This window comes from Hyperolius riggenbachi, chromosome 4, assembly GCF_040937935.1.
Source record: "Hyperolius riggenbachi isolate aHypRig1 chromosome 4, aHypRig1.pri, whole genome shotgun sequence".
NCBI classification, from domain to species: domain Eukaryota; kingdom Metazoa; phylum Chordata; class Amphibia; order Anura; family Hyperoliidae; genus Hyperolius; species Hyperolius riggenbachi.
Window position 1 is genome coordinate 165,538,876 of NC_090649.1, and position 24,646 is coordinate 165,563,521.

General features: G+C 44.7%; 1 protein-coding gene across 3 annotated transcripts; it reads right to left on the reverse strand.

The window, feature by feature from the left end:
• Positions 1-278: 278 nt before the first annotated feature.
• Positions 279-23,108, reverse strand: TRIM59 (tripartite motif containing 59). 3 transcript variants are annotated; one of them, XM_068280933.1, is made up of 2 exons: positions 22,780-23,108; positions 279-4,577 (listed from the first exon to the last, which is right to left on the reverse strand). In XM_068280933.1, the coding sequence occupies exon 2, from the start codon at positions 4,572-4,574 to the stop codon at positions 3,387-3,389; it is 1,188 nt and encodes a 395-aa protein (XP_068137034.1). In that variant the 5' UTR covers positions 4,575-4,577; positions 22,780-23,108; the 3' UTR covers positions 279-3,386. The 3 variants fall into 3 exon arrangements, with proteins under 3 accessions (XP_068137034.1, XP_068137036.1, XP_068137035.1); XM_068280935.1 differs by lacking the exon at positions 22,780-23,108 and adding an exon at positions 22,578-22,612; XM_068280934.1 differs by lacking the exon at positions 22,780-23,108 and adding an exon at positions 22,484-22,565.
• Between the last annotated feature and the right edge of the window lie 1,538 nt (positions 23,109-24,646).

The window sequence follows — 24,646 nt, forward strand, 5'->3', positions numbered from 1 at the left end:
GACGTCACGACGTCCATGACGTCACTCCGTTCGTCGCCATGGCGACAGGGGAAGCCCTCAAGGAAATCCTGTTCAGAACGGGATTTCCTTATGGGCAAGCGGCGCCGGCGGCGATCGGGGCATACGGGGGGGGGGGGGCGCAGGGAGGGGTGGGGGGAGCATGTAGCTAGCGCTAGGCTAGCTACATGCTTAAAAAAAAAAAAAAAGGTGAAAAAAACCCTCCCGCGGCCGCGTAGCCGAGGGAGTCATACCGCCGGGGGGGGGGGGGGGTTGGAGGTTAAAGGACATACGAGCTGAAATTATAAAAAAAAAAAAAAAGTAAGGAGGACGCCATCGACGTCCTCTCATTCATTCCGCCTTGCCCCCGCTTCAATAGCGCCCCCTCCTTCTCGGTCGGGGCCCCAACCCCACCGAACGGGTCGAGTTAAAATTCCCCGCTCAATATGGCCGTGGCTGCGCAGTCCGCATAGACGCGATTGTGGCTGCGCAGCTCTAGGGCCTCCTCCCGCCGTGTCATCGATCAGTCACGGATTTCCCATTTATTCAACAAAAATGATCAAATCGTATGAAAGCCAAAAGAATCCCTTTTTCGATCAAGAAAAACAAACTATTATCCCGTTTTGTTTTTTTTATAAACATCCGAGTGGAAATGTTGGAAAAGTCTTTATTTGATCTAATGGAATAATTGAACAAAAATATCTAATTGAAAAGATATGAACAAATTATAGCATGTCTGGGCTGGTACCAATAAGTGATAAATGTTTTGCTGATTAAATAGAAACATAGCTAAATATAAAAGCTGCTCATGTTCATAAAAAACAACCATTAGATGTGGTTACATATAAGACTACTTTAACAATACAACAAGTATACATAATATGTATGGCCAGTAAACAGTCTTCTCAGTGCTTTTAAAATATAGCTAGAGTGGCCTTTGCAGGTGCATTTATAATGTTATATACACATACTGGTCCAAGCTTCCAGACTTCTAAAGCCAGTAATCAATGGCTGCTTTATTTACAGTACTGACATTTGATGGGAGTCTGACAGCAGTGAAGCAGAGCTCAGCAACTCTACTAGAGTCCAGAGTATAAACTAATACCAGTAGCTGGGCAGTCCTGCTGATACTCTACCTCCTAATGCAATATTTTTAGCCATAAACCTTGAACAAGTATGCAGCAGATCAGGCGTTTGACATTCTCAGATCTGACAAGATTAGCTGCATGCTTGTTTCTGGTGTTATGCAGACACTACTGCAGCCAAATATACCAACTGGGCTGGTATTGTTTAAAAGGAAATAAGTATGGCAGCCTCTAGATCCCTCTCACTTCCACTTCAGTTGTTCTTTAAGATGTTATTTACTTGGATTTAGACTTCAGCTTGTAACTCAGGCATTGTCAAAAGATGAACAATAAAACAGAAGAAAGGATCATTAAGATTTGATTGGAGGTTTATCGATTGGATATACTGGGCTCAATACATGACGGCAGGCAAATGGTGTATGACAGTACACCTGACTGGCGTCTGCTGACCAGATATAGGTAGGAAATTGCTTTAGCTGGGAGTGAGCAATTGTGTGTGTTGCATTCAGTATAGAGGCAGTAGGGGTGAGAGGTCCAGGGCTTGCCCGCACTTCCCTCTAGCTATCACATGGTGGTTTGGGGGACCCCGGCTGTCGTACGAACCAGTGTTTGTGATCTCAATACATGACTGGCAGAACCCGATAAAAGTGATTGAGTCTGTCAGAAAACATCAACTTGTGCATAGCCACCATTACTTCAGAGCTAAAGGGTATCTGAAGTGAGAGGAATACAGAGTCTTTATTAACTTACCTGGCTCTAGTTTCAGTCACACACGAGCAACAAGCATGCAGCAAGTGGAATCACACCAGAGGTAAAGCATCTGATCTGTATGCGCGTACTGGGCCAGCGACGTACAGAACAACTGTAGTCAGAATATGAAGGCTGTCATGTTTATTTCCTTTTCAAAAATACCAGCTGCCTGGCAGCCATGCAGATCTATTTGGCTGCAGTAGTGTCTGAATATTACCACAAATAAGCATGCAGCAAATCTTAACGGGCAGCAACGCGAACGGGAATGCACAGCGAGATACCTATATCTACGCCCCTGGAGCTAAGATGTCTCCGTGGGCATAGATATATATGTATCCAAATCATTAACTGGTTAAAGGACAACTGAAGTAAGAAGAATAAAGAGGCTGCCATATTTGTTTCCTTTTACACAATAGCAGTTGCCTGGCAGCCCAGCTGATCTATTTGGCTGCAGCAGTGTCTGAATCACACTAGAAACAAGTATGCAGCTAATCTTGTCAGATCTGACAATGTCAGAAAACCTGATCTGCTGCATACTTGTTCAGAGTCTATGGCTAAAAGTAAAGGCAGATGATCAGAAGGATAGCCAGGCAACTGGTATTGCTTAAAAGGAAATAAGTATGGCAGCCTCCATATCCCTTTCACCTCAGTATCCTGTAAAGCATTAGTGGCAGATAATCCAAACAAAAGTCAGGTAAATTGTCTTATTATTAGAGAATAAAGATGGTAGCCTCCCTATTCCTCTCATTTCAGGTTCCCTTTAAGCAGCTCAGAGTGCTTTATCAATCTCTAAATCTTTATGAAAACAAGAGTTTGTGGTCCCTAGTCAATAGATTTGATAGAGTGAGAAAGGTTAATTGAGTAGGGTATGTGTGTCTCATGTGGAGACCGCCTCATGCAATCACCAACTGTAGTGTTCTTACAGTGAGGGCTAGTTCACCCTCGGAGCGCCGCTAGCCCACGTTCATCTCGCGTTCACGATTTAGACTTGAATCTCGCGATTCTTGCGTGGTTTGCACTTGTAATTCCCACCAGGAATCACAGCGCAATCGGCCACAAAACGCTGCATGCAGCACCTTTGCGATTGATCGAAATCGCTGCAGTGTGAATGTATCCATAGGGATACATTGTAGCAGCGCTTTGCTGATCAACGGCAATCAGCAAAGCGCTTAAGAATCTCCGCCATGTGAATCAGCCCTAACTCTGATAGCAAAGACTTTTTAAAAATGTATAAACGCATCATTATAATCTTAAAGGACTTCCGAGACGAGGAGTACAATCCATGTTTACTCACCTGGGGCTTCTTCCAGCCCCTAGCAGCCGTTTCAGTCCCACGCTGCAGCCCTGGTCCACCTCGGTGTCCCACTGGAAGCCCGTAGAGTCATTGACTGTTATGGGCAGCAGCGGGACACCGAGGGGATGCGGCAAACAACTGAAATGGCTGCTAGAGGCTGGAAGAAGCCCCAGGTGAGTAAATAGATTGTACTCCTCACCTCGTAAGCCCTTTTAAAGTAATTTGTCAGGAATCACCAAATCAAGCAAATGTGTTCTGTGTTAAGAGAAGTATTGGCTTGGTAAAGAGTACAAATAGGAAACAAATTCAAGCACCAGTTCTTTCAGCCTCTGAGTTGACGACTTATTTACAAACAGTTGGGTCCCAAAACAGCTAAAGACGGGCTCTACAGTTTTACTCAAGAGATTCCAACACCAACTTGTATATCTAAATACTGTATCTGGATAAACCAAGTAAAATAGTGAAGTAACACACAAGAGAACAGCAAAGGAAACCTGCATAAATGAAATTTTAGGAGGTCGAGCTTTATGATTAAACCCAAATTTTGGTATGGGCTTTTTAGGAGCGTCACCAATGCTTGTTTTTAGCCACTGATTTAATATTGGTCCAATCCTGGGATACATTTTAACAGGCTGAGCAGGACACAATTGCTGCTTTTTCAAAGCTTCCATCCCTCGTTCTATGGCGTGGATGTTCTCCAAATACACAAGTGGAGATTCTTCATCTTGTGTGGAACTGGCCAAAGTTATAAGATCCAGCTCTTCATCTTGTATCCGTTTCATTGCCTCTATTCTTGGAGCATAAGCAGTATCTATTTTCTGGTCAAGATCATTTAGTGCAGCTAGTAGATTTTGTTTCTTATCCTCAAACATCTCAATTATTTCATCAAAAAAGGTCACTACCTCTTTCTTGTCCTCTTGAATAATGGCTTTACATTCTTCCAGCTGTTCTTCTAGTGCCCTTATGACAGTAGATACACCTGTGAAGTTCTCATCTTGGAGGATGGGCAACAGTTTAGAAGCGGTCTTTCGCTCTTTTCTGAAGGCATGTTCTAGATCACTGATGGAATGGTGTCTGTGCTGTCCTATTTCTTTACAATGAGCACAAATTACCTTTCTACATTTGAGACAAAACAAGGTAAGTTGTTTTCCATTGTGATCTGAACAAGTCCTCAGGAAGAAGCTGTTTGTGCTTTTGTATTTGTCAACAATGGATTTTAGTGCAAAATTAATGGGAAGAGAACCAACTCCTGCTGATGTATCTGTAATATCTCTGCAGGAAGGACATTTCAGCCTGCCTCCAGATAGTCTCCACAAATAGCTGTCTGAAGACCTGAGTATATTCTCCAGACAAGATCTGCAGAAGGTATGTGAGCATTTCAGGAGTCGAGGATCTTCATATATGTTGAAACAAACTGGGCATGCCAGGTCTTCTTTCAGATGTTCCATTACCTGAAGAGTAACATACAGAAACAGGTTGACAACTTTTTATATTGAAGAGCTAAATGACTCATTTTCTAGTTTTTATGTTTCCCCCTCCGTTTCTCATTTTTAGAGAGTATTGAGATCAACATCACAAGAACTACAATAACTATTTTTGTTAATGCTGATCCTAATATTGCTTGCAGTGCCAATCAGCGGTACAGTTGTATAATGGGATTAAAGAGACTTTGAAGTCTCGTTTTTTTTTTTACCAGCTTTCTCCTTATAATTCTGTTCGGCATGATTGCCCCACTAGATTCCCCGCGGCAGATTAATTTTTTATTACCGTGTAATAGACCAGCAAAGCTCTACGACTTTGCTGGTCGCAGATTGTGCTGCCCTGGAGAGGCTGAGCTTAGCGCTGTAGCTCTGCCTCTCTGCAATCAATCTCCGCCCCTCTCAGTGAAAGGCGGAGGGGGGGGGGGGGGGACAAGGGCCTTTTATAATCGCCATACAGCAGACAATAAGCAGCTCACACCTGTCTTCAGCTTTAGCCGGCGTTCCAGGAAGACATGCTCACGGTTAGGGAGGCTTGAGAAACACATTCAGTTTTGCACAAAGTCATATAGACAGGGCACTTTCTCTTTCACCGGTATTTATTCCCCAAAAGTTGCAGCCAACAGATCAGAAACATAAATACATGAGGATTGCTGCAATACTGATGGTGTCACATATGTGGGCAGGTGAGGAGAGGTGGGGACTAGGAGGAAGCAGGACGGGTGTTGCGGTTAGCGCTATTTAAATACATAACAACAACGGCAGCAGCTGTATATATTGGTGGAACATAATGAAAGCTGTAGGTGATGTTAGACTTTGAAGGATCTGTATCTGGATGTGGCCAAATGGCTGTAATCTACAGCTGTCGGATGCAAAATTTGATGGGACGCGGCCATGATCTACCCATCAGTCGGTCGTGATCTACCGGTAAATTGCGATTGACGTGTTGGGCAGCCCTGATGTATATGCTTTATGTATTAATGAAACGGAGTACTGTAACAGGAATAAGCAGGTTCAGCTTATGTGATTACATTTATTTATTTTACAGCGCCGACATATTACACAGAGCTATATTGTCTTGTCACTAACTGTACCTCAGAGGGGCTCGCAATCTAGTCCCTACCATAGTCCTATGTCTACATACAGTATGTATCGTGTAGTGTATGCATCATACTCATAGGGACAATTTAGAGGGATGCCATTTAACTTATCTGTAGAATGTTTTTAGGAATGAAGCATTTCAGTGGCAGTGAAGTGAAGCATACTTTAATGTACTATATGCTTCACATCACACTGCTATCATCACCATTGTGTTGAGTTCATATCACAATGCACATAGAATGAACCTGCCTAAGGTACAGTAGACCATTGGTAATATTGTCTCGCACTCACTACAGGATCAAACCCAGTCTTTAGGAGTCATCAGGGAAATCTTGCAAAATGAGGTTTACTCACATGGGGCTTTCTGTAGCCAACTGTCCCACACAGACCGCTCCGCTCTCTGCCGCCGTCCCAGGCTCCCCGCACGGAATGAGGGGTCGGCCTTACTGCGCCTGCGCAAACCGCCGATGTCAATCATCGCCACGTGGTCCGTGGCACATTGCGCAGGCGCAATACACATTGCTGTCAGCGAGTGTTAAAGGAGCCAGACTCCCAACTTCCTATGCAGGAACTTTTGAACAGCAGCAGACAGATCTTTGCCTCCGAGCAAATATTGCCTTGATAAAGGGGTCCTACGTGGCTCTGAAACGTTGGCCATATTTTTTTAAATGGAACCAATAAAGATTAATTTTGGATGTGTCAGCTTTCTTCCTTGTTAAGGTACAATAGAGTCTCAATTATCCAGACTTCAAGTAACCAGCCGTCTCAACCAACCAGCACAAATCTCCAGCAGTACTCACAGTGGTGAAGACCAACTTTTTGGGCTGTTTGTAGGCTCTGCTGTGTATAAAGAAAACCTGTAACTTTAAAAACCTCCCCTGGGGGGTACTCAGCTCAGGTGGAGGAAGCCTCCGGATCCTATTCAGGCTTCCCTCGTCCTCCTCTGTCCCACGGCGGCGGCAATAAAGCTCCGCGAACAGTGAGGATGTAAATATTTACCTTCCCGGCTCCAGCGCAGGTGCATGTATCGGCTCTCCGCTTCGGAGATAGGCGGAAATAGCCGATCGTTGTCAAGCCGCTCTACTGCGCAGGCACAAGTCTCCAGCGCCTGCGCAGTAGAACAGACTCGGCATAGATCGGCTATTTTCGCCTATCTCCATGCGGAGAGCCGCAATGCGCCCCCGCTGGAGCCAGGAAAGGTAAATAAATCAGTGCTTATCAGTGCTTGTCGAGGGAGGATTCTGGGACACTTCGGGGGAGCCAGCGCTGGATTGCCTGCAGCTAGAGGGGTGGGGGAAGCCTCATTGCGACCCTGAGGCTTCCCCCTCCAGAGGTGCGTACCCCCCAGGGGAACTTTTTTCCGTTACAGGTTCCCTTTAAAGTGTACCCAAGACAGGGATTATTATATACTGTACAGGATCTTCTCCAAAAATTTGCATATTGTGATAAAGTTCATTATTTTCTGTAATGTACTGATAAACAGACTTTCACATATTTTAGATTACACACAACTGAAGTAGTTCAAGCCTTTTATTGTTTTAATATTGACGATTTTGGCATACAGCTCATGAAAACCCAAATTTCCTATCTCAAAAAATTAGCATATTTCATCTGACCAATAAAAGAAAAGTGTTTTTAACCACTTCCGACCGCCGCATGTACAAATGGCGGCCGGAAAGTGGACCCCGGAAGGACCGCCACATGTACAAATGGCGGCGGTCCTTGTATGGGCGTGGGCGGAGCGATCGCGTCATCCGTGACGCGATCCTCCGCCGGGGATCGATAGCCGGCAATTTAGCCTCCAGCTGGCCGGCCAATTAGCAGCGCCGGCGAGCGGAGAAATATAAAAATCCGCCAATCAAAGGCGTATAAGGCACTTTGTTAGGTAAACAAAGTGCCTTATACATGCTTCCTCCTCGCCTCGTGGTCTCATTGTTCCAGAGACCACCAGCGAGGAGGAAGCATTTTGTGAGTATACACTACAGTGCTTTTTTTTTTTTTAACCTAGCCCCCCTGATCTCCCACCCCACCCTTCAGACCCCCCCCATCCTGATCACCCCAGCAGACCCCTGCCAGCACCTTTGCACCCCTCTAACCCCCCCCCCCCCCCCGCCACAAACTATCGATGCTATCCTTTAGCTTAGGTCCCTAACTGCCTCCTAATCACCCCTCATCCCCCTCTACCTTTAGATCACCCCCCAGACCCCATCCCAGACTACCCCCCTGTATACTGTATACATCTGTATACAGCTACCTTACCCCCTGATCCCCCTGTGATCACCTATCACCTGTCCATCACCCCTCAGCACCCCCACCCATCAGAGCAGACCCTAACTGCCCCGCGGGGGCAACCGATCACCTGCCCAGACCCTCGATTGCCTTCATACCCCCCTCCTGATTACATCCCCTGCGCATTGTTTACATCTGTCCTTCCCAGCAATCACTAACTGATCTTCGATCAGTAACCCCCTGTGTCTGCCTCTCATCAGATCAGGACTCAGTCTTCCCTGTGCGGGCTCCTGATCAACCCCCCACCCCCTCAAATTGCCCTCAGCCCCCCCCCCCCTAATCTCCGTCCGAGTGCATTGTATTTGACTGTGCTGCGATTGTATTCGATTGTCCCGTGATCTGCTTCGATTGCCCCGTGATTGTTTGATTGCCTCTAAGACCCCACTCCCCACCACCCCCAATACCTCTCAAATACTCCCTTTTGCTAGGTAGGTGACTTTTCTGGGTAGTCTCGGAGGAAAACCCCATAAATTTAGCAGTCCACAATGGCAAGAAGGGGGATTTCCGATGAGGAGGTATACAGGTACATGGACCAGTCGGAGGAGAGCATTTGGGAAGACTCATCCGACAAATCATCCGGGTCCGAATTTGAACCTGTGGAAAGCAGTGGTTCTCTGACCGAAAGTGATGACGAGGTTTTGGTCCCGGCTAGAGCCAGGCATACCAGACCCCATGTCGTTAGACCGCAGGTGGCGCAGGATCCGCCTCAAGGGCAGCAGGGTGGTGCTAGCGCTGATGAGAGTTTTCTTGGTGAGGCAGGCACCAGCAGCGCAGCATCTCCTGGACTTAGTACCAGTACTTCCGTAGACCCTGGTGAAGTGGTGAGCGCCAGCATGGAAGTTGAAACTGGTACGGTGGCAAGTGCAGTAGTACCCCCGTCGCAGCCACCAAGAAGAAGACGGGCCCGTAGTACCCATAGACTCCCAGAGGTGCTGGCACAACCAGATTGGCAATCCCCTGATTCCGCCGCACCCGTAGTGCCCCCTTTCACCGCCCAGTCTGGAGTCCAGGTGGCGACAGCTCATCTAGGAACGGCCCTAAACTTTTTGCAGCTGTTCATCACCCAGGTTCTCTTGGACTTAATTGTGGTTGAGACCAACCGTAAAGCCACACAATTCATCACCGAGCACCCGGAGAGTAGCTATGCCCAGCCTTTCCGGTGGAAACCAGTCCAAGTTTCCGACATTAAAATCTTTTTGGCCCTTATCCTTCACTTGGGACTAATGAAACAGAATGTATTGCAGTCGTATTGGTCTACGAACCCAGTACATCATGTTCCCTTGTACCCTGCTGCCATGTCCAGGACACGATTTGAGTCCATCCTGTGCTTCCTGCACTTCAACGACGACGAAACCGGTCATGGAAAGGGCCACCCTGCTTATGACCGGCTCCACAAAATTCGGCCCCTCATAGACCACCTGTCATCAACATTTGCAGATGCTTATACCCCTGAACAGAACATCTGTGTAGACGAGTCCCTCTTACGTTTTCCCGGGCGCCTTGGCATCAAACAGTACATCCCAAGCAAGCGCGCCCGGTATGGGGTGAAACTGTATAAGCTCTGTGAAAGGGCCACAGGCTATACATGTCGTTTTAGGGTCTATGAGGGAAAAGACTCAAAATTGGAGCCGGTCGGATGCCCTTACTACCTGGGGAGCAGTGGAAAGGTTGTGTGGGACTTGGTGTCACCCTTGTTTCAGAAGGGGTACCATCTTTATGTGGACAACTATTACACAAGTGTGGCCCTCTATCAGCACTTAAAGTTAGAAGGAATCCGTTGCTGTGGCACTGCGCAGCCTAGTCGCCAGGGCTTCTCCCAGCGGCTCGTTACCACCAGACTTGAACGGGGGCAGAGGGCCGCCTTGCGTACTGACAACCTGCTCGCGGTGAAATGGAGGGACAAGAGGGACGTTTACTTTCTGTCCACCATTCACACAGACACGGCAGTCCAAATTTAACGGGCAACTGAGGTCATTGAAAAGCCCCTTGTCGTCCACGAATATAATGTCAACATGGGAGGGGTGGACTTCAATGACCAGAGGTTAGCGCCCTATTTAATTTCCCGGAAAACAAGACGCTGGTATAAAAAAAAAAAGTGTCTTTTTATCTGATTCAATTGGCAGTTTACAACAGCTTTGTTCTCTACAGTAAGGCTGGGAGAACTGGATCTTTCCTTCAATTTCAGGAACAGATCATTCTGGACCTCCTGTATCCAGGAGGTGCCAGCCCCCCCCCCAGATGCAACTAGCCGACTGCATGGAAGGCATTACGCCTATCAGATTCGGTGTGCCCCAGGTCAACGCATCCGAAGAAAACGTTGTGTCTGCAGCAGTGCTAGAAGAAGGAATGACACCAGTTTTTATTGTCCCAAATGTCCTGACCAGCCTGGCCTCTGCTTAGGGGAGTGCTTTGAGAGGTACCACGAGCAGGTACACTATTAGAACCTAGGGAACTCCAGACACAGGAGTAGGCACACACTCAGTGGTCTTTCGCACATTGTCCCAGGGGGAGGAGAGGTAAGCTTGAAAACCAAACAGGTAAGCATAAAAGTCGGAAGAAGGATCGGTTTCCATGCTTGATATTGCTGATCTGTCCTGGGTTGGCGATATAAGACGGCATGTTTGAATTTCCCTTGAGTGTGGACACCCCCGGTTTATATGTGATTTACTTTGGGCCTCTATTGGCAGGCATATTGCTGTATACTACAGGCATAATGCTGTATACTAAACTTCTGAGGCCCAGTCACATAAGTTGGTGGCTCACCCTGAGTGCAGGGTGGCACGGGGTGTCTCTCTCCTGAGGTTATCACTGCCATTGATGTGGAGGAAGATCTGCCATTGATGTGGAGCAAGGTATGTTTGCCGTTCATTTTTCCTTTCAGCCCAGAGTGCATTACCCGTATACCCAATATAAGGAGTATAGCAGAAACTCCTAATACTGGCCATACATGTAATGATTGCAGAGACCCTAAAATGCCAGGACTCCACAAATGACCGCATTTTGGAAAGAGGACATCCTAAAGTATTATGTGAGGTGCACGGTGAGTTCATTAAAGATTTTAGTTTTTGTCACAAGTTAGCAGAATTTTTTTTTTTTTTTTTTTTTTTTTTTTTTTTAACAAAGTGTCATTTTCCGTTAACTTGTGACAAAAAATAAAATTTTTAATGACCTCACCATTCCCCTCATGGAATACCTTGTTGTGTATTCTTTCCAAAATGGGGTCATTTGTGGGGTTTGTTAACTGTCCTGGCAAGTGGGCGGGGTGCTAAATTTTGAGCACCCCTGTAAAGCCTAAAGGTACTCATTGGACTCTGGGCCCCTTAACGCAGTTAGGGTGCAAAAAAGTGCCACACATGTGGTATCGCCGTACTCAGGAGAAGTAGTACAATGTGTTTTGGGGTGTATTTTTACACATACCCATGCTGGGTGGGAGAAATACCTCTGTAAATGACAATCTTCATTGTAAAAAAAAAAAAAAAAAATCAAGATTGTCCATTTACAGCGGTATTTCTCCCACCCAGCATGGGTATGTGTAAAAATACACCCCAAAACACATTGTACTACTTCTCCCGAGTACGGCGATACCACATGTGTGGCACTTTTTTGCACCCTAACTGCGCTAAGGGGCCCAAAGTCCAATGAGTACCTTTAGGATTTCACAGGTCATTTTGCGACATTTGGTTTCAAGACTACTCCTCACGGTTTAGGGCCCCTAAAATGCCAGGGCAGTATAGGAACCCCACAAATGACCCCATTTTAGAAAGAAGACACCCCAAGGTATTCCGTTAGGAGTATGATGAGTTCATAGAAGATTTTATTTTTTTTGTCACAAGTTAGCGGAAAGTGACACTTTGTGAAAAAAAAACAATACAAATCAATTTCCGCTAACTTTTGACAAAAAATAAAATCTTCTATGAACTCACCAGACTCCTTACACCCCACAAATGACCCCATTTTGGAAAGTAGACACTTCAAGGTATTCAGAGAGGGGCATGGTGAGTCCGTGGCAGATTTCATTTTTTTTTGTTAGAAGAAATGGAAACTTTTTTTTTTCTTTTTCTTTTTTTTGGTCACAAAGTGTCATTTTCCGCTAACTTGTGACAAAAAAAAAAAATATCTTCTATGAACTCACTATGCCTCTCAGTGAATACTTTGGGATGTCTTCTTTCCAAAATGGGGTCATTTGGGGGGTATTTATACTATCCTGGAATTTTAGCCCCTCATGAAACATGACAGGTGGTCAGAATAGTCAGAGATGCTTGAAAATGGGAAAATTCACTTTTTGCACCATAGTTTGTAAACGCTATAATTTTTACCCAAACCAATATAGGCTGAATGTTTGTTTTTTTAATCAAAAACATGGTTTGTCCACATTTTTCATGCTGCATGTATACAGAAATTTTACTTTATTTGAAAAAGGTCAGCACAGAAAGTTAAAAAAAAAATCTTTTTTGACAAAATTCATGTCTTTTTTGATGAATATAATAAAAAGTAAAAATCGCAGCAGCAATCAAATAGAACCAAAATAAAGCTTTATTAGTGACAAGAAAAGGAGCCAAAATTCATTTAGGTGGTATGTTGTATGAGCGAGCAATCAACCGTGAAAGCTGCAGTGGTCTGAACGGAAAAAAAGGGTCTGATCCTTAAGGAAGGGGGGGGGGGGGGGGGGGGGGGGGTGGTAAAGCCCACGGTCCTCAAGTGGTTAAAACATAAAAAGTCAACCTTCAAATAATTATGTTCAGTTATGCACTCAATACTTGGTCGGGAATCCTTTTCCAGAAATGACTGCTTCAATGCAGCGTGGCATGGAGGCAATCAGCCTGTGGCACTGCTCAGGTGTTATGGAGGAAAAAGCAGTGTCTTCGGGCTCTACCACAAACTTTATATACCAGGGAGTCGACCAGTAGCACCCTGATCCATCAAGGGTGAGAAAGCCAACGCACAGAAAAAAAAAAGAGGTAACTGGGTCTCAACCTGGATTTTTGCAATTATAGCTTTGGCTTTATTAGCACCATAGTAGCAAACAGCACGACGTTTCGGCCCAACGGCCTTTATCAAGTGTTACCAAACACAAAAATCATTCACCTATATAAACATTAAAACACACCCATCAAGGGCGGGCACACACTTAGTAAGTTCAAAGAGACATTAGCAATTAAAGAGATGTTAGCAATTAAAGAGACAGTTCACAGAAAGCATCTGAGGCTAAAATCCTCATTAAGTCCATTTGGTGTAAGCGTACTTAACTTATCCATCCACCTGCTTTCCCGTCTGAGTAGCGTAGTCTCACCATTTTCACCTTCTTTCGTGTAGACTTTTTCCAGGACACACCAGCGTAAATCACTGACATTATGTCCACACTCGTAGTAATGTTTCCCTATAGGGGAGTCAATTTTTTTATCAGGATTATTAACATATTTCTTGTACACTCTAATATTACTACGGTGTTCATTAATTCTTACACGAACCGCTCTGGAAGTCTGTCCTACATACCCAACCCCACAGGGGCATTTCAGGAAGTATAGCACATTTTCAGTCACACAAGAAAACTTCCCTTATATGTCTATCTTGGTACCCCTCATAGGATGTCTAATGTGGTCACCCTTGATGATACTAGAGCAATTTTGACAGTTCATACATGGGAACGTTCCCATTTTTTTAGATAGAAAAGTTCTTTTCTGTATGGTGTTTTTCTTAACATCTGCCCGTACTAACATGTCACGAATGTTTTTTCCTCTCCGATACACAAAAGATGGTGGTGTGGGGAAAATTTTTGATAACACAGGGTCAGCTTTTATCAATGTCCAATTATCCAGGATACTCCTCCTGACTAATTGTGCATGGTTATCGAACGTGGAGATGAATTGAGTATCCCTAGTATGTTGATTTCTCATCACTTTTTTCCTAAGCTCTCTCCTATCCAACAAACCAACATCTTGTGCAGTCTTTAACAGGGCCTCCCGCTCATAACCTCTCGCACTATAATTTTCTATCAGCGTATTAGCTTGTATGTAATACGCTGCATCACTTGATGTTATTCTCCTTGCACGTATAAATTGGCTCTTTGGAAGTCCACGTATCATAGATGGAGGATGGCAGCTGGTCGCAAGTAACGCATTATTCCTATCAGTCATCTTCCTATATACATCAGTTGAAAAAACCAGTCCATCAAACCGAATGTTTACATCTAGAAAGTGTAGTATTTGTGCATGAAATTCAAGGGAAAATTTAATGCTTGCATGACATTGATTAAGTTCATCAAAAAATTCCTTCAATGTGGTGTCTGATCCTTCCCAGCAAAAAAATAGGTCATCGATAAAACGACAATATCCTGTGCCATAATCTTTAAACTTCGCATTGCCCAAGATGTATTTGGACTCAAACTCCGCCATAAAAATGTTAGCCAGTGTTGGTGCATTGGAGTCAGTCACTAGAGCGCTGGAATTAAATACTCGGCCTGACCTGAATGTCCCTTTTGTGAAGGGATTACTTAATCTGTGTTTAAAATCGAATTATTTTCGGGTGAAACAGGATTTTTTCCTACAGATTAGGGGAGTACCAATGGGGGCCCCTTATGCACCAACACTGGCTAACATTTTTATGGCGGAGTTTGAGTCCAAATACATCTTGGGCAATGCGAAGTTTAAAGATTATGGCACAGGATATTGTCGTTTTATCGATGACCTATTTTTTTGCTGGGAAGGATCAGACACCACATTGAAGGAATTTTTTGATGAACTTAATCAATGTCATGCAAGCATTAAATTTTCCCTTGAATTTCATGCACAAATACTACACTTTCTAGATGTAAACATTCGGTTTGATGGACTGGTTTTTTCAACTGATGTATATAGGAAGATGACTGATAGGAATAATGCGTTACTTGCGACCAGCTGCCATCCTCCATCTATGATACGTGGACTTCCAAAGAGCCAATTTATACGTGCAAGGAGAATAACATCAAGTGATGCAGCGTATTACATACAAGCTAATACGCTGATAGAAAATTATAGTGCGAGAGGTTATGAGCGGGAGGCCCTGTTAAAGACTGCACAAGATGTTGGTTTGTTGGATAGGAGAGAGCTTAGGAAAAAAAAGTGATGAGAAATCAACATACTAGGGATACTCAATTCATCTCCACGTTCGATAACCATGCACAATTAGTCAGGAGGAGTATCCTGGATAATTGGACATTGATAAAAGCTGACCCTGTGTTATCAAAAATTTTCCCCACACCACCATCTTTTGTGTATCGGAGAGGAAAAAACATTTGTGACATGTTAGTACGGGCAGATGTTAAGAAAAACACCATACAGAAAAGAACTTTTCTATCTAAAAAAATGGGAACGTTCCCATGTATGAACTGTCAAAATTGCTCTAGTATCATCAAGGGTGACCACATTAGACATCCTATGAGGGGTACCAAGATAGACATAAAAGGGAATTTTTCGTGTGACTGAAAATGTGATATACTTCCTGAAATGCCCCTGTGGGGTTGGGTATGTAGGACAGACTTCCAGAGCGGTTCGTGTAAGAATTAATGAACACCGTAGTAATATTAGAGTGTACAAGAAATATGTTAATAATCCTGATAAAAAAATTGACTCCCCTATAGGGAAACATTACTACGAGTGTGGACATAATGTCAGTGATTTACGCTGGTGTGTCCTGGAAAAAGTCTACACGAAAGAAGGTGAAAATGGTGAGACTACGCTACTCAGACGGGAAAGCAGGTGGATGGATAAGTTAAGTACGCTTACACCAAATGGACTTAATGAGGATTTTAGCCTCAGATGCTTTCTGTGAACTGTCTCTTTAATTGCTAACATCTCTTTAATTGCTAATGTCTCTTTGAACTTACTAAGTGTGTGCCCGCCCTTGATGGGTGTGTTTTAATGTTTATATAGGTGAATGATTTTTGTGTTTGGTAACACTTGATAAAGGCCGTTGGGCCGAAACGTCGTGCTGTTTGCTACTATGGTGCTAATAAAGCCAAAGCTATAATTGCAAAAATCCAGGTTGAGACCCAGTTACCTCTTTTTTTCCAGGTGTTATGAAGGCCCAGGATACTTCAATAGCGGCCTTAAGCTCATCCAGAGTGTTGGATCTTGCGTCTCAACTTTCTCTTCACAATATCCCACAGATTCTCTATGGGGTTCAGGTCAGGATAGTTGGCAGGCCAATTGAGCACAGTAATACCATGGTCAGTAAACCATTTACCGGTGGTTTTGGCACTGTGAGCAGGTGCCAGGTCGTGCTGAAAAATGAAATCATCTCCATAAAGCTTTACAGCAGATGGAAGCATGAAGTGCTCCAAATCTCCTGATAGCTAGCTACATTGACCCTGCCCTTGATAAAACACAGTGGACCAACACCAGCAGCTGACATGGCACCCCAGACCATCACTGACTGTGGGTACTTCACACTGGACTTCAGGCATTTTGGCATTTCCCTCTCCCCAGTCTTCCTCCAGACTCTGGCACCTTGATTTCTGAATGACATGTAAAAGTTGCTTTCATCCGAAAAAAGTACTTTGGACCACTGAGCAACAGTCCAGTCCAGTGCTGCTTCTCTGTAGCTCAGGTCAGGTGCTTCTGCCGCTGTTTCTGGTTCAAAAGTGGGTTCATGCTTCCATCTGCTGAAAAGCTTTATGGAGATGAAGATTTCCTTTTTCAGCACGACCTGGCACCTGCTCACAGTGTCAAAACCAGTCAGTGATGGTCTGGGGTGTCATGTCGGCTGCTGGTGTTGGTCCACTGTGTTTTATCAAGGGCAGGGTCAATGCAGCTAGCTATCAGGAGATTTTGGAGCACTTCATGCTTCCATCTGCTGAAAAGCTTTATGGAGATGAAGATTTAATTTTTTCAGCACGACCTGGCACCTGCTCACAGTGCCAAAACCACTGGTAAATTGTTACTAACCATGGTATTACTGTGCTCAATTGGCCTGCCAACTCTCCTGACCTAAACCCCATAGAGAATCTGTGGGATATTGTGAAGAGAGAGTTGAGAGACGCAAGACCCAACACTGGATGAGCTTAAAGTGGACCCAAATTAAAAATACAAGATTTCAGAAATAAAATCTATTTTCTAAATTATAATAATAAATAGCAGCCTTTTTTCAGCTGCATGATGACAAATATAAAATATTTTACATTTATTGGAGGAACCCCTCCCTTCCTTTCAAATTGCCGGGATTTTTCACAGGGCTGTGGAGTCGGTCCAAAAATCCACCGACTCCGACTCCTCAGTTTAGGATTCCACCGACTCCGACTCCACGACTCCGACTCCTCTAATTTGCATATTACAATTTTGTTGATTAAAAGTATGTAACATGAAATTCGTCTCATAACTGCCAACGCTTAGGAATTTTACAAGACAACTGAAGTGAGAAGGATATGTAGACTACTATATTTATTCCCTTTAGACTAAAACTAGTCCTTAGTAATAGTACTTGTAAAAGGTACAAACCGGAACAAAGAACATCTATCAGGCCCTAGGCAATGTAAGTGTGGGTACATGTAAGAATGATGTGCAGGTACTCTGCAGGGGAATGAGGAGATTGTAAACAGACAACACCTCTGTGTTCAATGTGCACAGCATTCTCAGTGGATTCCCTGCAGCTCTGTGAGGAGTGCATATGTAGAGTATAGTACTACTGTGTAACAAAGTAAACCTGAGACAGATGAAATTAAAGTTTTGTACATACCTGGGGCTTCCTCCAGCCGCCTTCAGGATAATCAGTCCCTCGTTGTCCTCCTCCACCACCTGGATCTTCTGCTATGAGTCCAGGTACTTGAGCCAGTCTGGCGTAGTGCGCATGAACACACTCCACCGCTAGGAGCATACTACACCTGTGCAGCACTATTGCGCAGGTGCAGAATGTTCCTGGCTGTGGGAGTGGCATGCGGCCGGACTGCGCTGACTGGCTGAATTACCAGGACTCATAGCAGAAGATCCGGGTGGTGGAGGACAGTGAGGGACTGATTAGCCTGAAGGGGGCTGGAGGAAGCCCCAGGTATGTATAAAACTTTACTTTTCATCCGTCTCAGGTACCCTTTAATTTGTAGTCACCAAACCAAATTTTAATAACATATCAAATTATTTGATTTCAGTGCATACATTTGCATAAATCAGCATCAGTGCAGAATTATTTCCATCTCATTGACCATCTCTATTAGTGACACAGCTACACATCAGGCTTTATTCTTACAGCATAGATGTTATTTAGTATATATAAGAGATTCCTGTGTACTCATCATATATACAGTCACAATCAGATATGTATATCTGACCTTAACAATACGGGGACTGCTTTATTGAAGCAGCACAAGTAACTCATTTTTATTGGTTTATTTCATTTTTGTGGACTAAGCACAGCTATTACTGTATATATACATTATTTTTAATGACTATTATCTGAGAAATAGAACATTTTATCATATTTTCTATTTTAATTACAGTTACAAATTCATTAGGAGTCGGAGTCGGTGCATTTTTTCCCGACTCCGACTCCAGGCACCCAAAATTGCCCGACTCCACGACTCCGACTCCACGACTCCGACTCCACAGCCCTGATTTTCAGGTAAACTAGTGGAGTAGATGGTGTCCAGCAATGGAGGAATTGCTAATGGCTGCCCCCAGTATAACCCTAGCTATGAAAAGAGAAGGGTGAAAAGCATGCACTGAAATGCTCATAGGCTTGAAGGAGTGTTTACTTATCTTTGTATGTGTCAATGTGGTGCAACTAAATATTTTTAATTAAAAAAATGTTTGGTTTGGGTCCGCTTTAAGGCCGCTATCGAAGCATCCTGGGCCTCCATAACACCTGAGCAGTGCCACAGGCTGATTGCCTCCATGCCACGCCGCATTGAAGCAGTCATTTCTGCAAAAGGATTCCCGACCAAGTATTGAGTGCATAACTGAACATAATTATTTGAAGGTTGACTTCTTTTGTTTTAAAGGGAAGGTCCAAGCAAAATAAAAAAATGAGTTTCACTTACCTGGGGCTTCTACCAGCCCCATGCAGCCATCCTGTGCCCTCATAGTCACTCACTGCTGCTCCAGTCCCCCGCTGGCAGCATGCCAACCTGGGAGGTCGGTTAGTTAGTGGTTCAATGCGTACATTTTTAAGCATTGAACCACTAACGCGTAAAAATGTATGTGTTAATGTTCCTGCACTAGCAGGTATGCATAAAAATGTACACAATGCGACCCGCCGACCACCCAGGTCGGCATGCTGCCAGCGGGGGACTGGAGCAGCAGTGAGTGACTACGAGGGCACAGGATGGCTGCATGGGGCTGGTAGAAGCCCCAGGTAAGTGAAACTCTTTTATTTTGCTTGAACCTTCCTTTTAAAGGACTTCCGAGGCCAAAAATCAAAATTTTGATGAGTACCTGTCTCTTTTTCAAATCCATGGGCAAATTCCTCCTCTCCCTCCGCTCTGTTCCACGCAAATGTATTCTTTTCACTGCCCCCAGGTCGGGGCCCGACCCCACTGCACGGGTCGGCTCGTACTCCACTCGCAAGATGGCTGCCGATCAGAGCCGTTGCTGCGCAGTACATATGAAGGCAAGTGCGGCTGCGCAGCTCTCCTCTCGCAAGATGGCCGCCGATCAGAGCCGCGACTGCGCAGTACATGTGGAGGCAAGTGCGGCTGCGCAGCTCTCCGCCCCCGTCCAGCTGCGGAGAGCTGCGCAGCCGCACTTGCCTCCACATGTACTGCGCAGTCGCAGCTCTGATCGGCGGCCATCTTGCGAGAGGAGAGCTGCGCAGCCGCACTTGCCTTCATATGTACTGCGCAGCAACAGCTCTGATCGGCGGCCATCTTGCGAGTGGAGTACCGGCCGACCCGTGCAGTGGGGTCGGGCCCCGACCTGGGGGCAGAGAAAAGAATACATTTGCACGGAACAGAGCGGAGGGAGAGGAGGAACTTGCCCATGGATTTAAAAAAAGAGACAGGTACTCATCAAAATTTTGATTTTTGGCCTCGGAAGTCCTTTAAAAACACTTTTCTTTTATTGGTCGGATGAAATATGCTAATTTTTTGAGATAGGAAATTTGAGTTTTCATGAGCTGTATGCCAAAATTATCAATATTAAAACAATAAAAGGCTTAACCACTTTGAAACCCTTGCTACGCTTATCTACTCCCCACAGAACTTTACCTGGGGCTCAGGGGAGTAGATAGGCGTACTTGTGGTAAACAGTGTGCTGTATGCCCAATAAGCTATCTGATTATGTATATAGGGTATCATTTTAACCGTGACAAGTGAGAGAATAGATTTTGTGGTGTTTGACAACTGAGGGATAAGTCATGTGATTTTTTTTTACCGGAAAACTGAATGAAAAGCAATAAAACTGTTATTTTCATGTACTCTATACCCCCAAATAAATACTTGTAAAAACAACAAAAGTGACAGCATTGAAAAGAGAATACATAGTTACCCTAGGGACTTAGCTTTGAAAATATGTATGCCATGAGAGTGTATTACTGTTAATCATGAAGAAAAGGGCTTTTAATTACTGATAGAGTATAATGAGAAAACAAAAAACACAAACCAGAAACTAATATATTTTCGCCATACATTGTACTAGGAACATTATTTAAATGTTGAGATAACCAGGACAAATTAGCAAATAGAATGTGTGTGTTTTACCTATGGTAACATTGTTTATTTGAAAACTATAGTGGATGGAAATGGAGAAATAGTGTATTTTTTCTTTTTTTTCCTAATTTTTCCCTTTAAAATGCACAGATAATAACATAATTACTAAAAGCAAATATCACCCTCACAAAGCATAATTTGTGGCAAAAAAAACAAGATATAGATCATTTACATCTGATGAGTAGCAATAACGTTATTGGTGAATGAATGGGAGGAGCGCTGAAATGTGAAAATTGCTCTGGTTTTTAAGCAAAAAACCCTGTGGTGCTGAAGTGGTTAAACTACTTCAGTTGTGTGTATTTGAATCTAAAATATATGAAAGTCTAATGTTTATCAGTACATTACAGAAAATAATGAACTTTATCACAATATGCTAATTTTTTGAGAAAATCCTGTATATACTTGAGGCTTCCTCCAGCCCCTTTCAGGCTGATCGCTCCCTCACCCAGGGCCAGCGCTACCATAGAGGCAAAGGAGGCAATTGCCCCAGGGCCTCAGAGCCTGTAGGGGCCCCCAGTGCCTACAAGAGGAAAAAACCAATTTTTCAAAAATACCTTATAGGTTTGAGAAAATAGATTTTAACGTTTCGAAGGAAAAAAGTATACTTTTAAATGCGGTAAATGTCACTTTTAGTAGCAAACCTAACAGTAGTGTAATTTTACATTTATCAAAAGAAAGAGCAATTAATTTCCTGATGGGGTTTCCAGTGGGTGGAAACTCCTCCGTAGCGCTTTGGCCAGGGATCGCTTTACAGCCGCAATATGGCTGTATGAAGATCCCTGGCATTTTTTCCTATTCTCATGCAGGCTGGGATAGCCAGAATGTGGAGCTCCGATTGATTGGGGCCTCACACCCTGACTATAACAGTGGCAAAAAGGTCCCTTAATGACCCAAAAAGGTCCCTTAATTTTTGTTCCGGGGTATTTGCCCCCCCCCCCCCCCCCCAGGTTTATTTTGCCCTGGGGCCCCATTGTTGCTAAAACCGGTGTGGTGTCTAGGTGATATACTTTGTCGAGGTATTATACCTGGACTACTTTGGTAGAGTAATTTTATATGTCAGTATGTCAAACTAATATACTTCATAGAATTGTACTACCATGTAGGATTGATTGAGAGAGGAGCGCAGTGAAGGGGGTGGTGTGCACAGCGCAGGGAAGGAGGGGGGGAGCACAGCGCTTCCCTCACCTTGGGGCCCCCCTTCCTGGCTCGCCCCTCCGGTATTTTAAGTGTCGGTGCAGCGGCTGACAGCGGGAGAGGACTCACCGCTGTTCTTCCAGCCGGTGAAGGGAGCTATGCTCTGTGCGCCGCTAGTCAGACTAGCGGCACACAGATCAGCGCTCCCTCCGGCGGCTGTAACAGCGGCAAGTCCCCGCCCGCTGTCAGCCGCTGCTCTCTCCTCTACTCCCGGGCCTCTTGGTTCACCACGCAGCTTGTCTCCTCTGGCTCTGCTACACTTTGAGCCCCCGAAGGCACAGATCGATAAGCCGCGGATGGATATTGAGTAATTTGGTCAGAGTTGTTTTGCGCATGTGCAAAAAGGCTGTGCGCGTGCGCAGTTATGATGGTAGAACAACTTGATGGGAATTGTAAATCGACAGGACACCGGCCCTGCCCTCATCATCTGGATCCTCCGCTATCCGGAGTAATGTCTTTCAGTCGGAGCATGTGCAGTCTGACTACACTGTAAGTCTGATCAGACCTATTGGAAATTATCAATTCAACCCATGAATCTGATGGGAACTTGCATGGTGTGTACTAGGCATTATACTAATAGTTCTATTTATGCAGCAAAATGGCTCAGCTCTGTAACATAAAACAATACCTGATAACTGCACTTGCACAAGCTAGCTATGTTACAAGACTACATGACATGTTACTTATAAAGCAGCCGTGACAAAACAGGAGATCACACCAACACTGTAAATAGTTCAGGGACCATCAACAGAGGTTTCCATGACAACGTTCACTGCTGTTATAGGAATTGGCCAAACCTCCGTTGACTGGTAGTCCTGGTGACTCCCGATTATCTGCGAATATCGCCATTGCGCCGCTGAGCCAGGTGAGTATCTAGCTTAGGTGATGCATTCCCTAACTCCTCCCCCGCTCCTCAGTCCTCACCTGCGGGATCCGATGCACGGGCCGGGGCTGCTGTGGTGATCCGCAATGCTGCTGACACGGGAGGACAGAGCAGAAGTAACGCTACGCGAGGCTGTGGGTGTCAGACCCGCCGCGTACAGCACAGAGCACGCCACGCCAGTGATTTGCAGGCAGGCGAGCTCAGCTGTCACTTCTGCGCATGCGCATTACTTCAAATTACAGACACGGCGAATAGGAACTCCCCAATTCAAATGTAAGCGCCGTTTGGAACAATCTGCCAGATAGCAACGACTGTACGTGTATTTCAAAAGCAAATAACCGCTGTGTGTGCTGCTGTGCTCTGAGGTGCATAGCCCATTAACTAGTCCATACCAAGGACGTGTGACTGGAGGGGGAGTTAACATAAAACTTGTTACATATACAATTATATTTCCCTTTGTCTTTTCTTTTTGACAAGCAAGTCCTTTTAAAAACAAACGACTGAAGTTATGCTAGTCTAATTAGGGTAACCCAGCAGGAAACCTCAGGGAAATTTAGCTGACGTGATTGGGTGGAAGGCACCTCTTGAACTGCCAGAATTCCGATGGGTTGTAGTAAACCACGCCCATACTATTTGGTCAATCATAATGCTTTGTGCTGTGGAGGGTGCTGTGATTGGAGAACTGTTCCCTATGAGATTTCCTGCTGGGTCCCCTAAAGTAGACTAGAGCTGACAATTTTATTTGTATGTATTCAAAATTTTACGCAAAACTACTTTATGCTAGGCAGGGCCGGGCCGAGGCATAGGCTGGAGAGGCTCCAGCCTCAGGGCGCAGTGCAGGAGGGGGCACACAATTCATTCAGCTGTCATTCCTAATTGCGTTTGAAGCAGAAAGAAATAAGAAAAGGGGATACATAGCAGTGACTGCAAGCCAGATAACTAGAGATTAAGGTGTTGGGGAGGTTGTGGGCCCTGTGGCACCTCTTAGTCTAATTGCAATCAGTGTGTGACGGCTGGGGTGGGAGGGATGGAGGGGCGCACTTTGGTGTCTCAGCCTTGGGTGCTGGAGGACCTTGTCACGGCTCTGATGCTAGGTACACACGAGGACATGATACAATTTTCTGGCAGATTTACCTGCCACAACGTTTTTTTTCCAACATGTCCAATCTGAATTTCGATTGATTTTCTGATAGATTTTTCTAGTCCATTTCTATAAAAGTGAACGGAAATCGATCGGAAAATCAAAATTTATATCGGACATGTTGGAAAAAAAACCGATCTGGCATGTAAATGTATTGATGATTGGTGATTGTATTTTGTGTACCCACAGTGACCAGATTTTTCTGGGTCCAACCTGCTGGGGGGGGGGGGGGGGGGGGGCGAAAAATGGGCGTGGGGGAGATCGGGGGGCGTTCATGGCGCGCTGCGCCGAAGAATGGGCATGGCCATGACATTGTATGGGCGGAGCGCTGTAACCGTAACCCCAAAACCGCAAATATTGCCAACTATGACCATTAAAAAATAAATGCAGCAACGGTTACCCCAGACACCAGAAAATTAACGCAATGTGGGCAACATTTCACCAGAAAAAAAACCGCAATGTGGGCAACATTTCAGCAGAACACAAACGCAATAAAATAAACGCAATTTGGGCAACATTTCAGCAGACAACAAAAGCAATTTGGGCAACATTTCAGCAGACAACAAAAGCAATTTGGGCAATATTTCAGCAGAAAACAGACGCAATTTGGACAACATTTCAGCAGACAACAAAAGCAATTTGGGCAACATTTCAGCAGAAAACAAATGCAATTTGGGCCACATTTCAGCAGACAACAAATGCAATTTGGGCAACATTTCAGCAGAAAATAACGCAGTGGGCAACATTTCAGCAGAAAATAAATGCAA

Excerpts from the sequence above, each read along its gene's own strand:
- TRIM59 (XM_068280933.1), bottom strand. The coding sequence starts at position 4,574 with ATGGAACATCTGAAAGAAGACCTGGCATGCCCAGTTTGTTTCAACATA.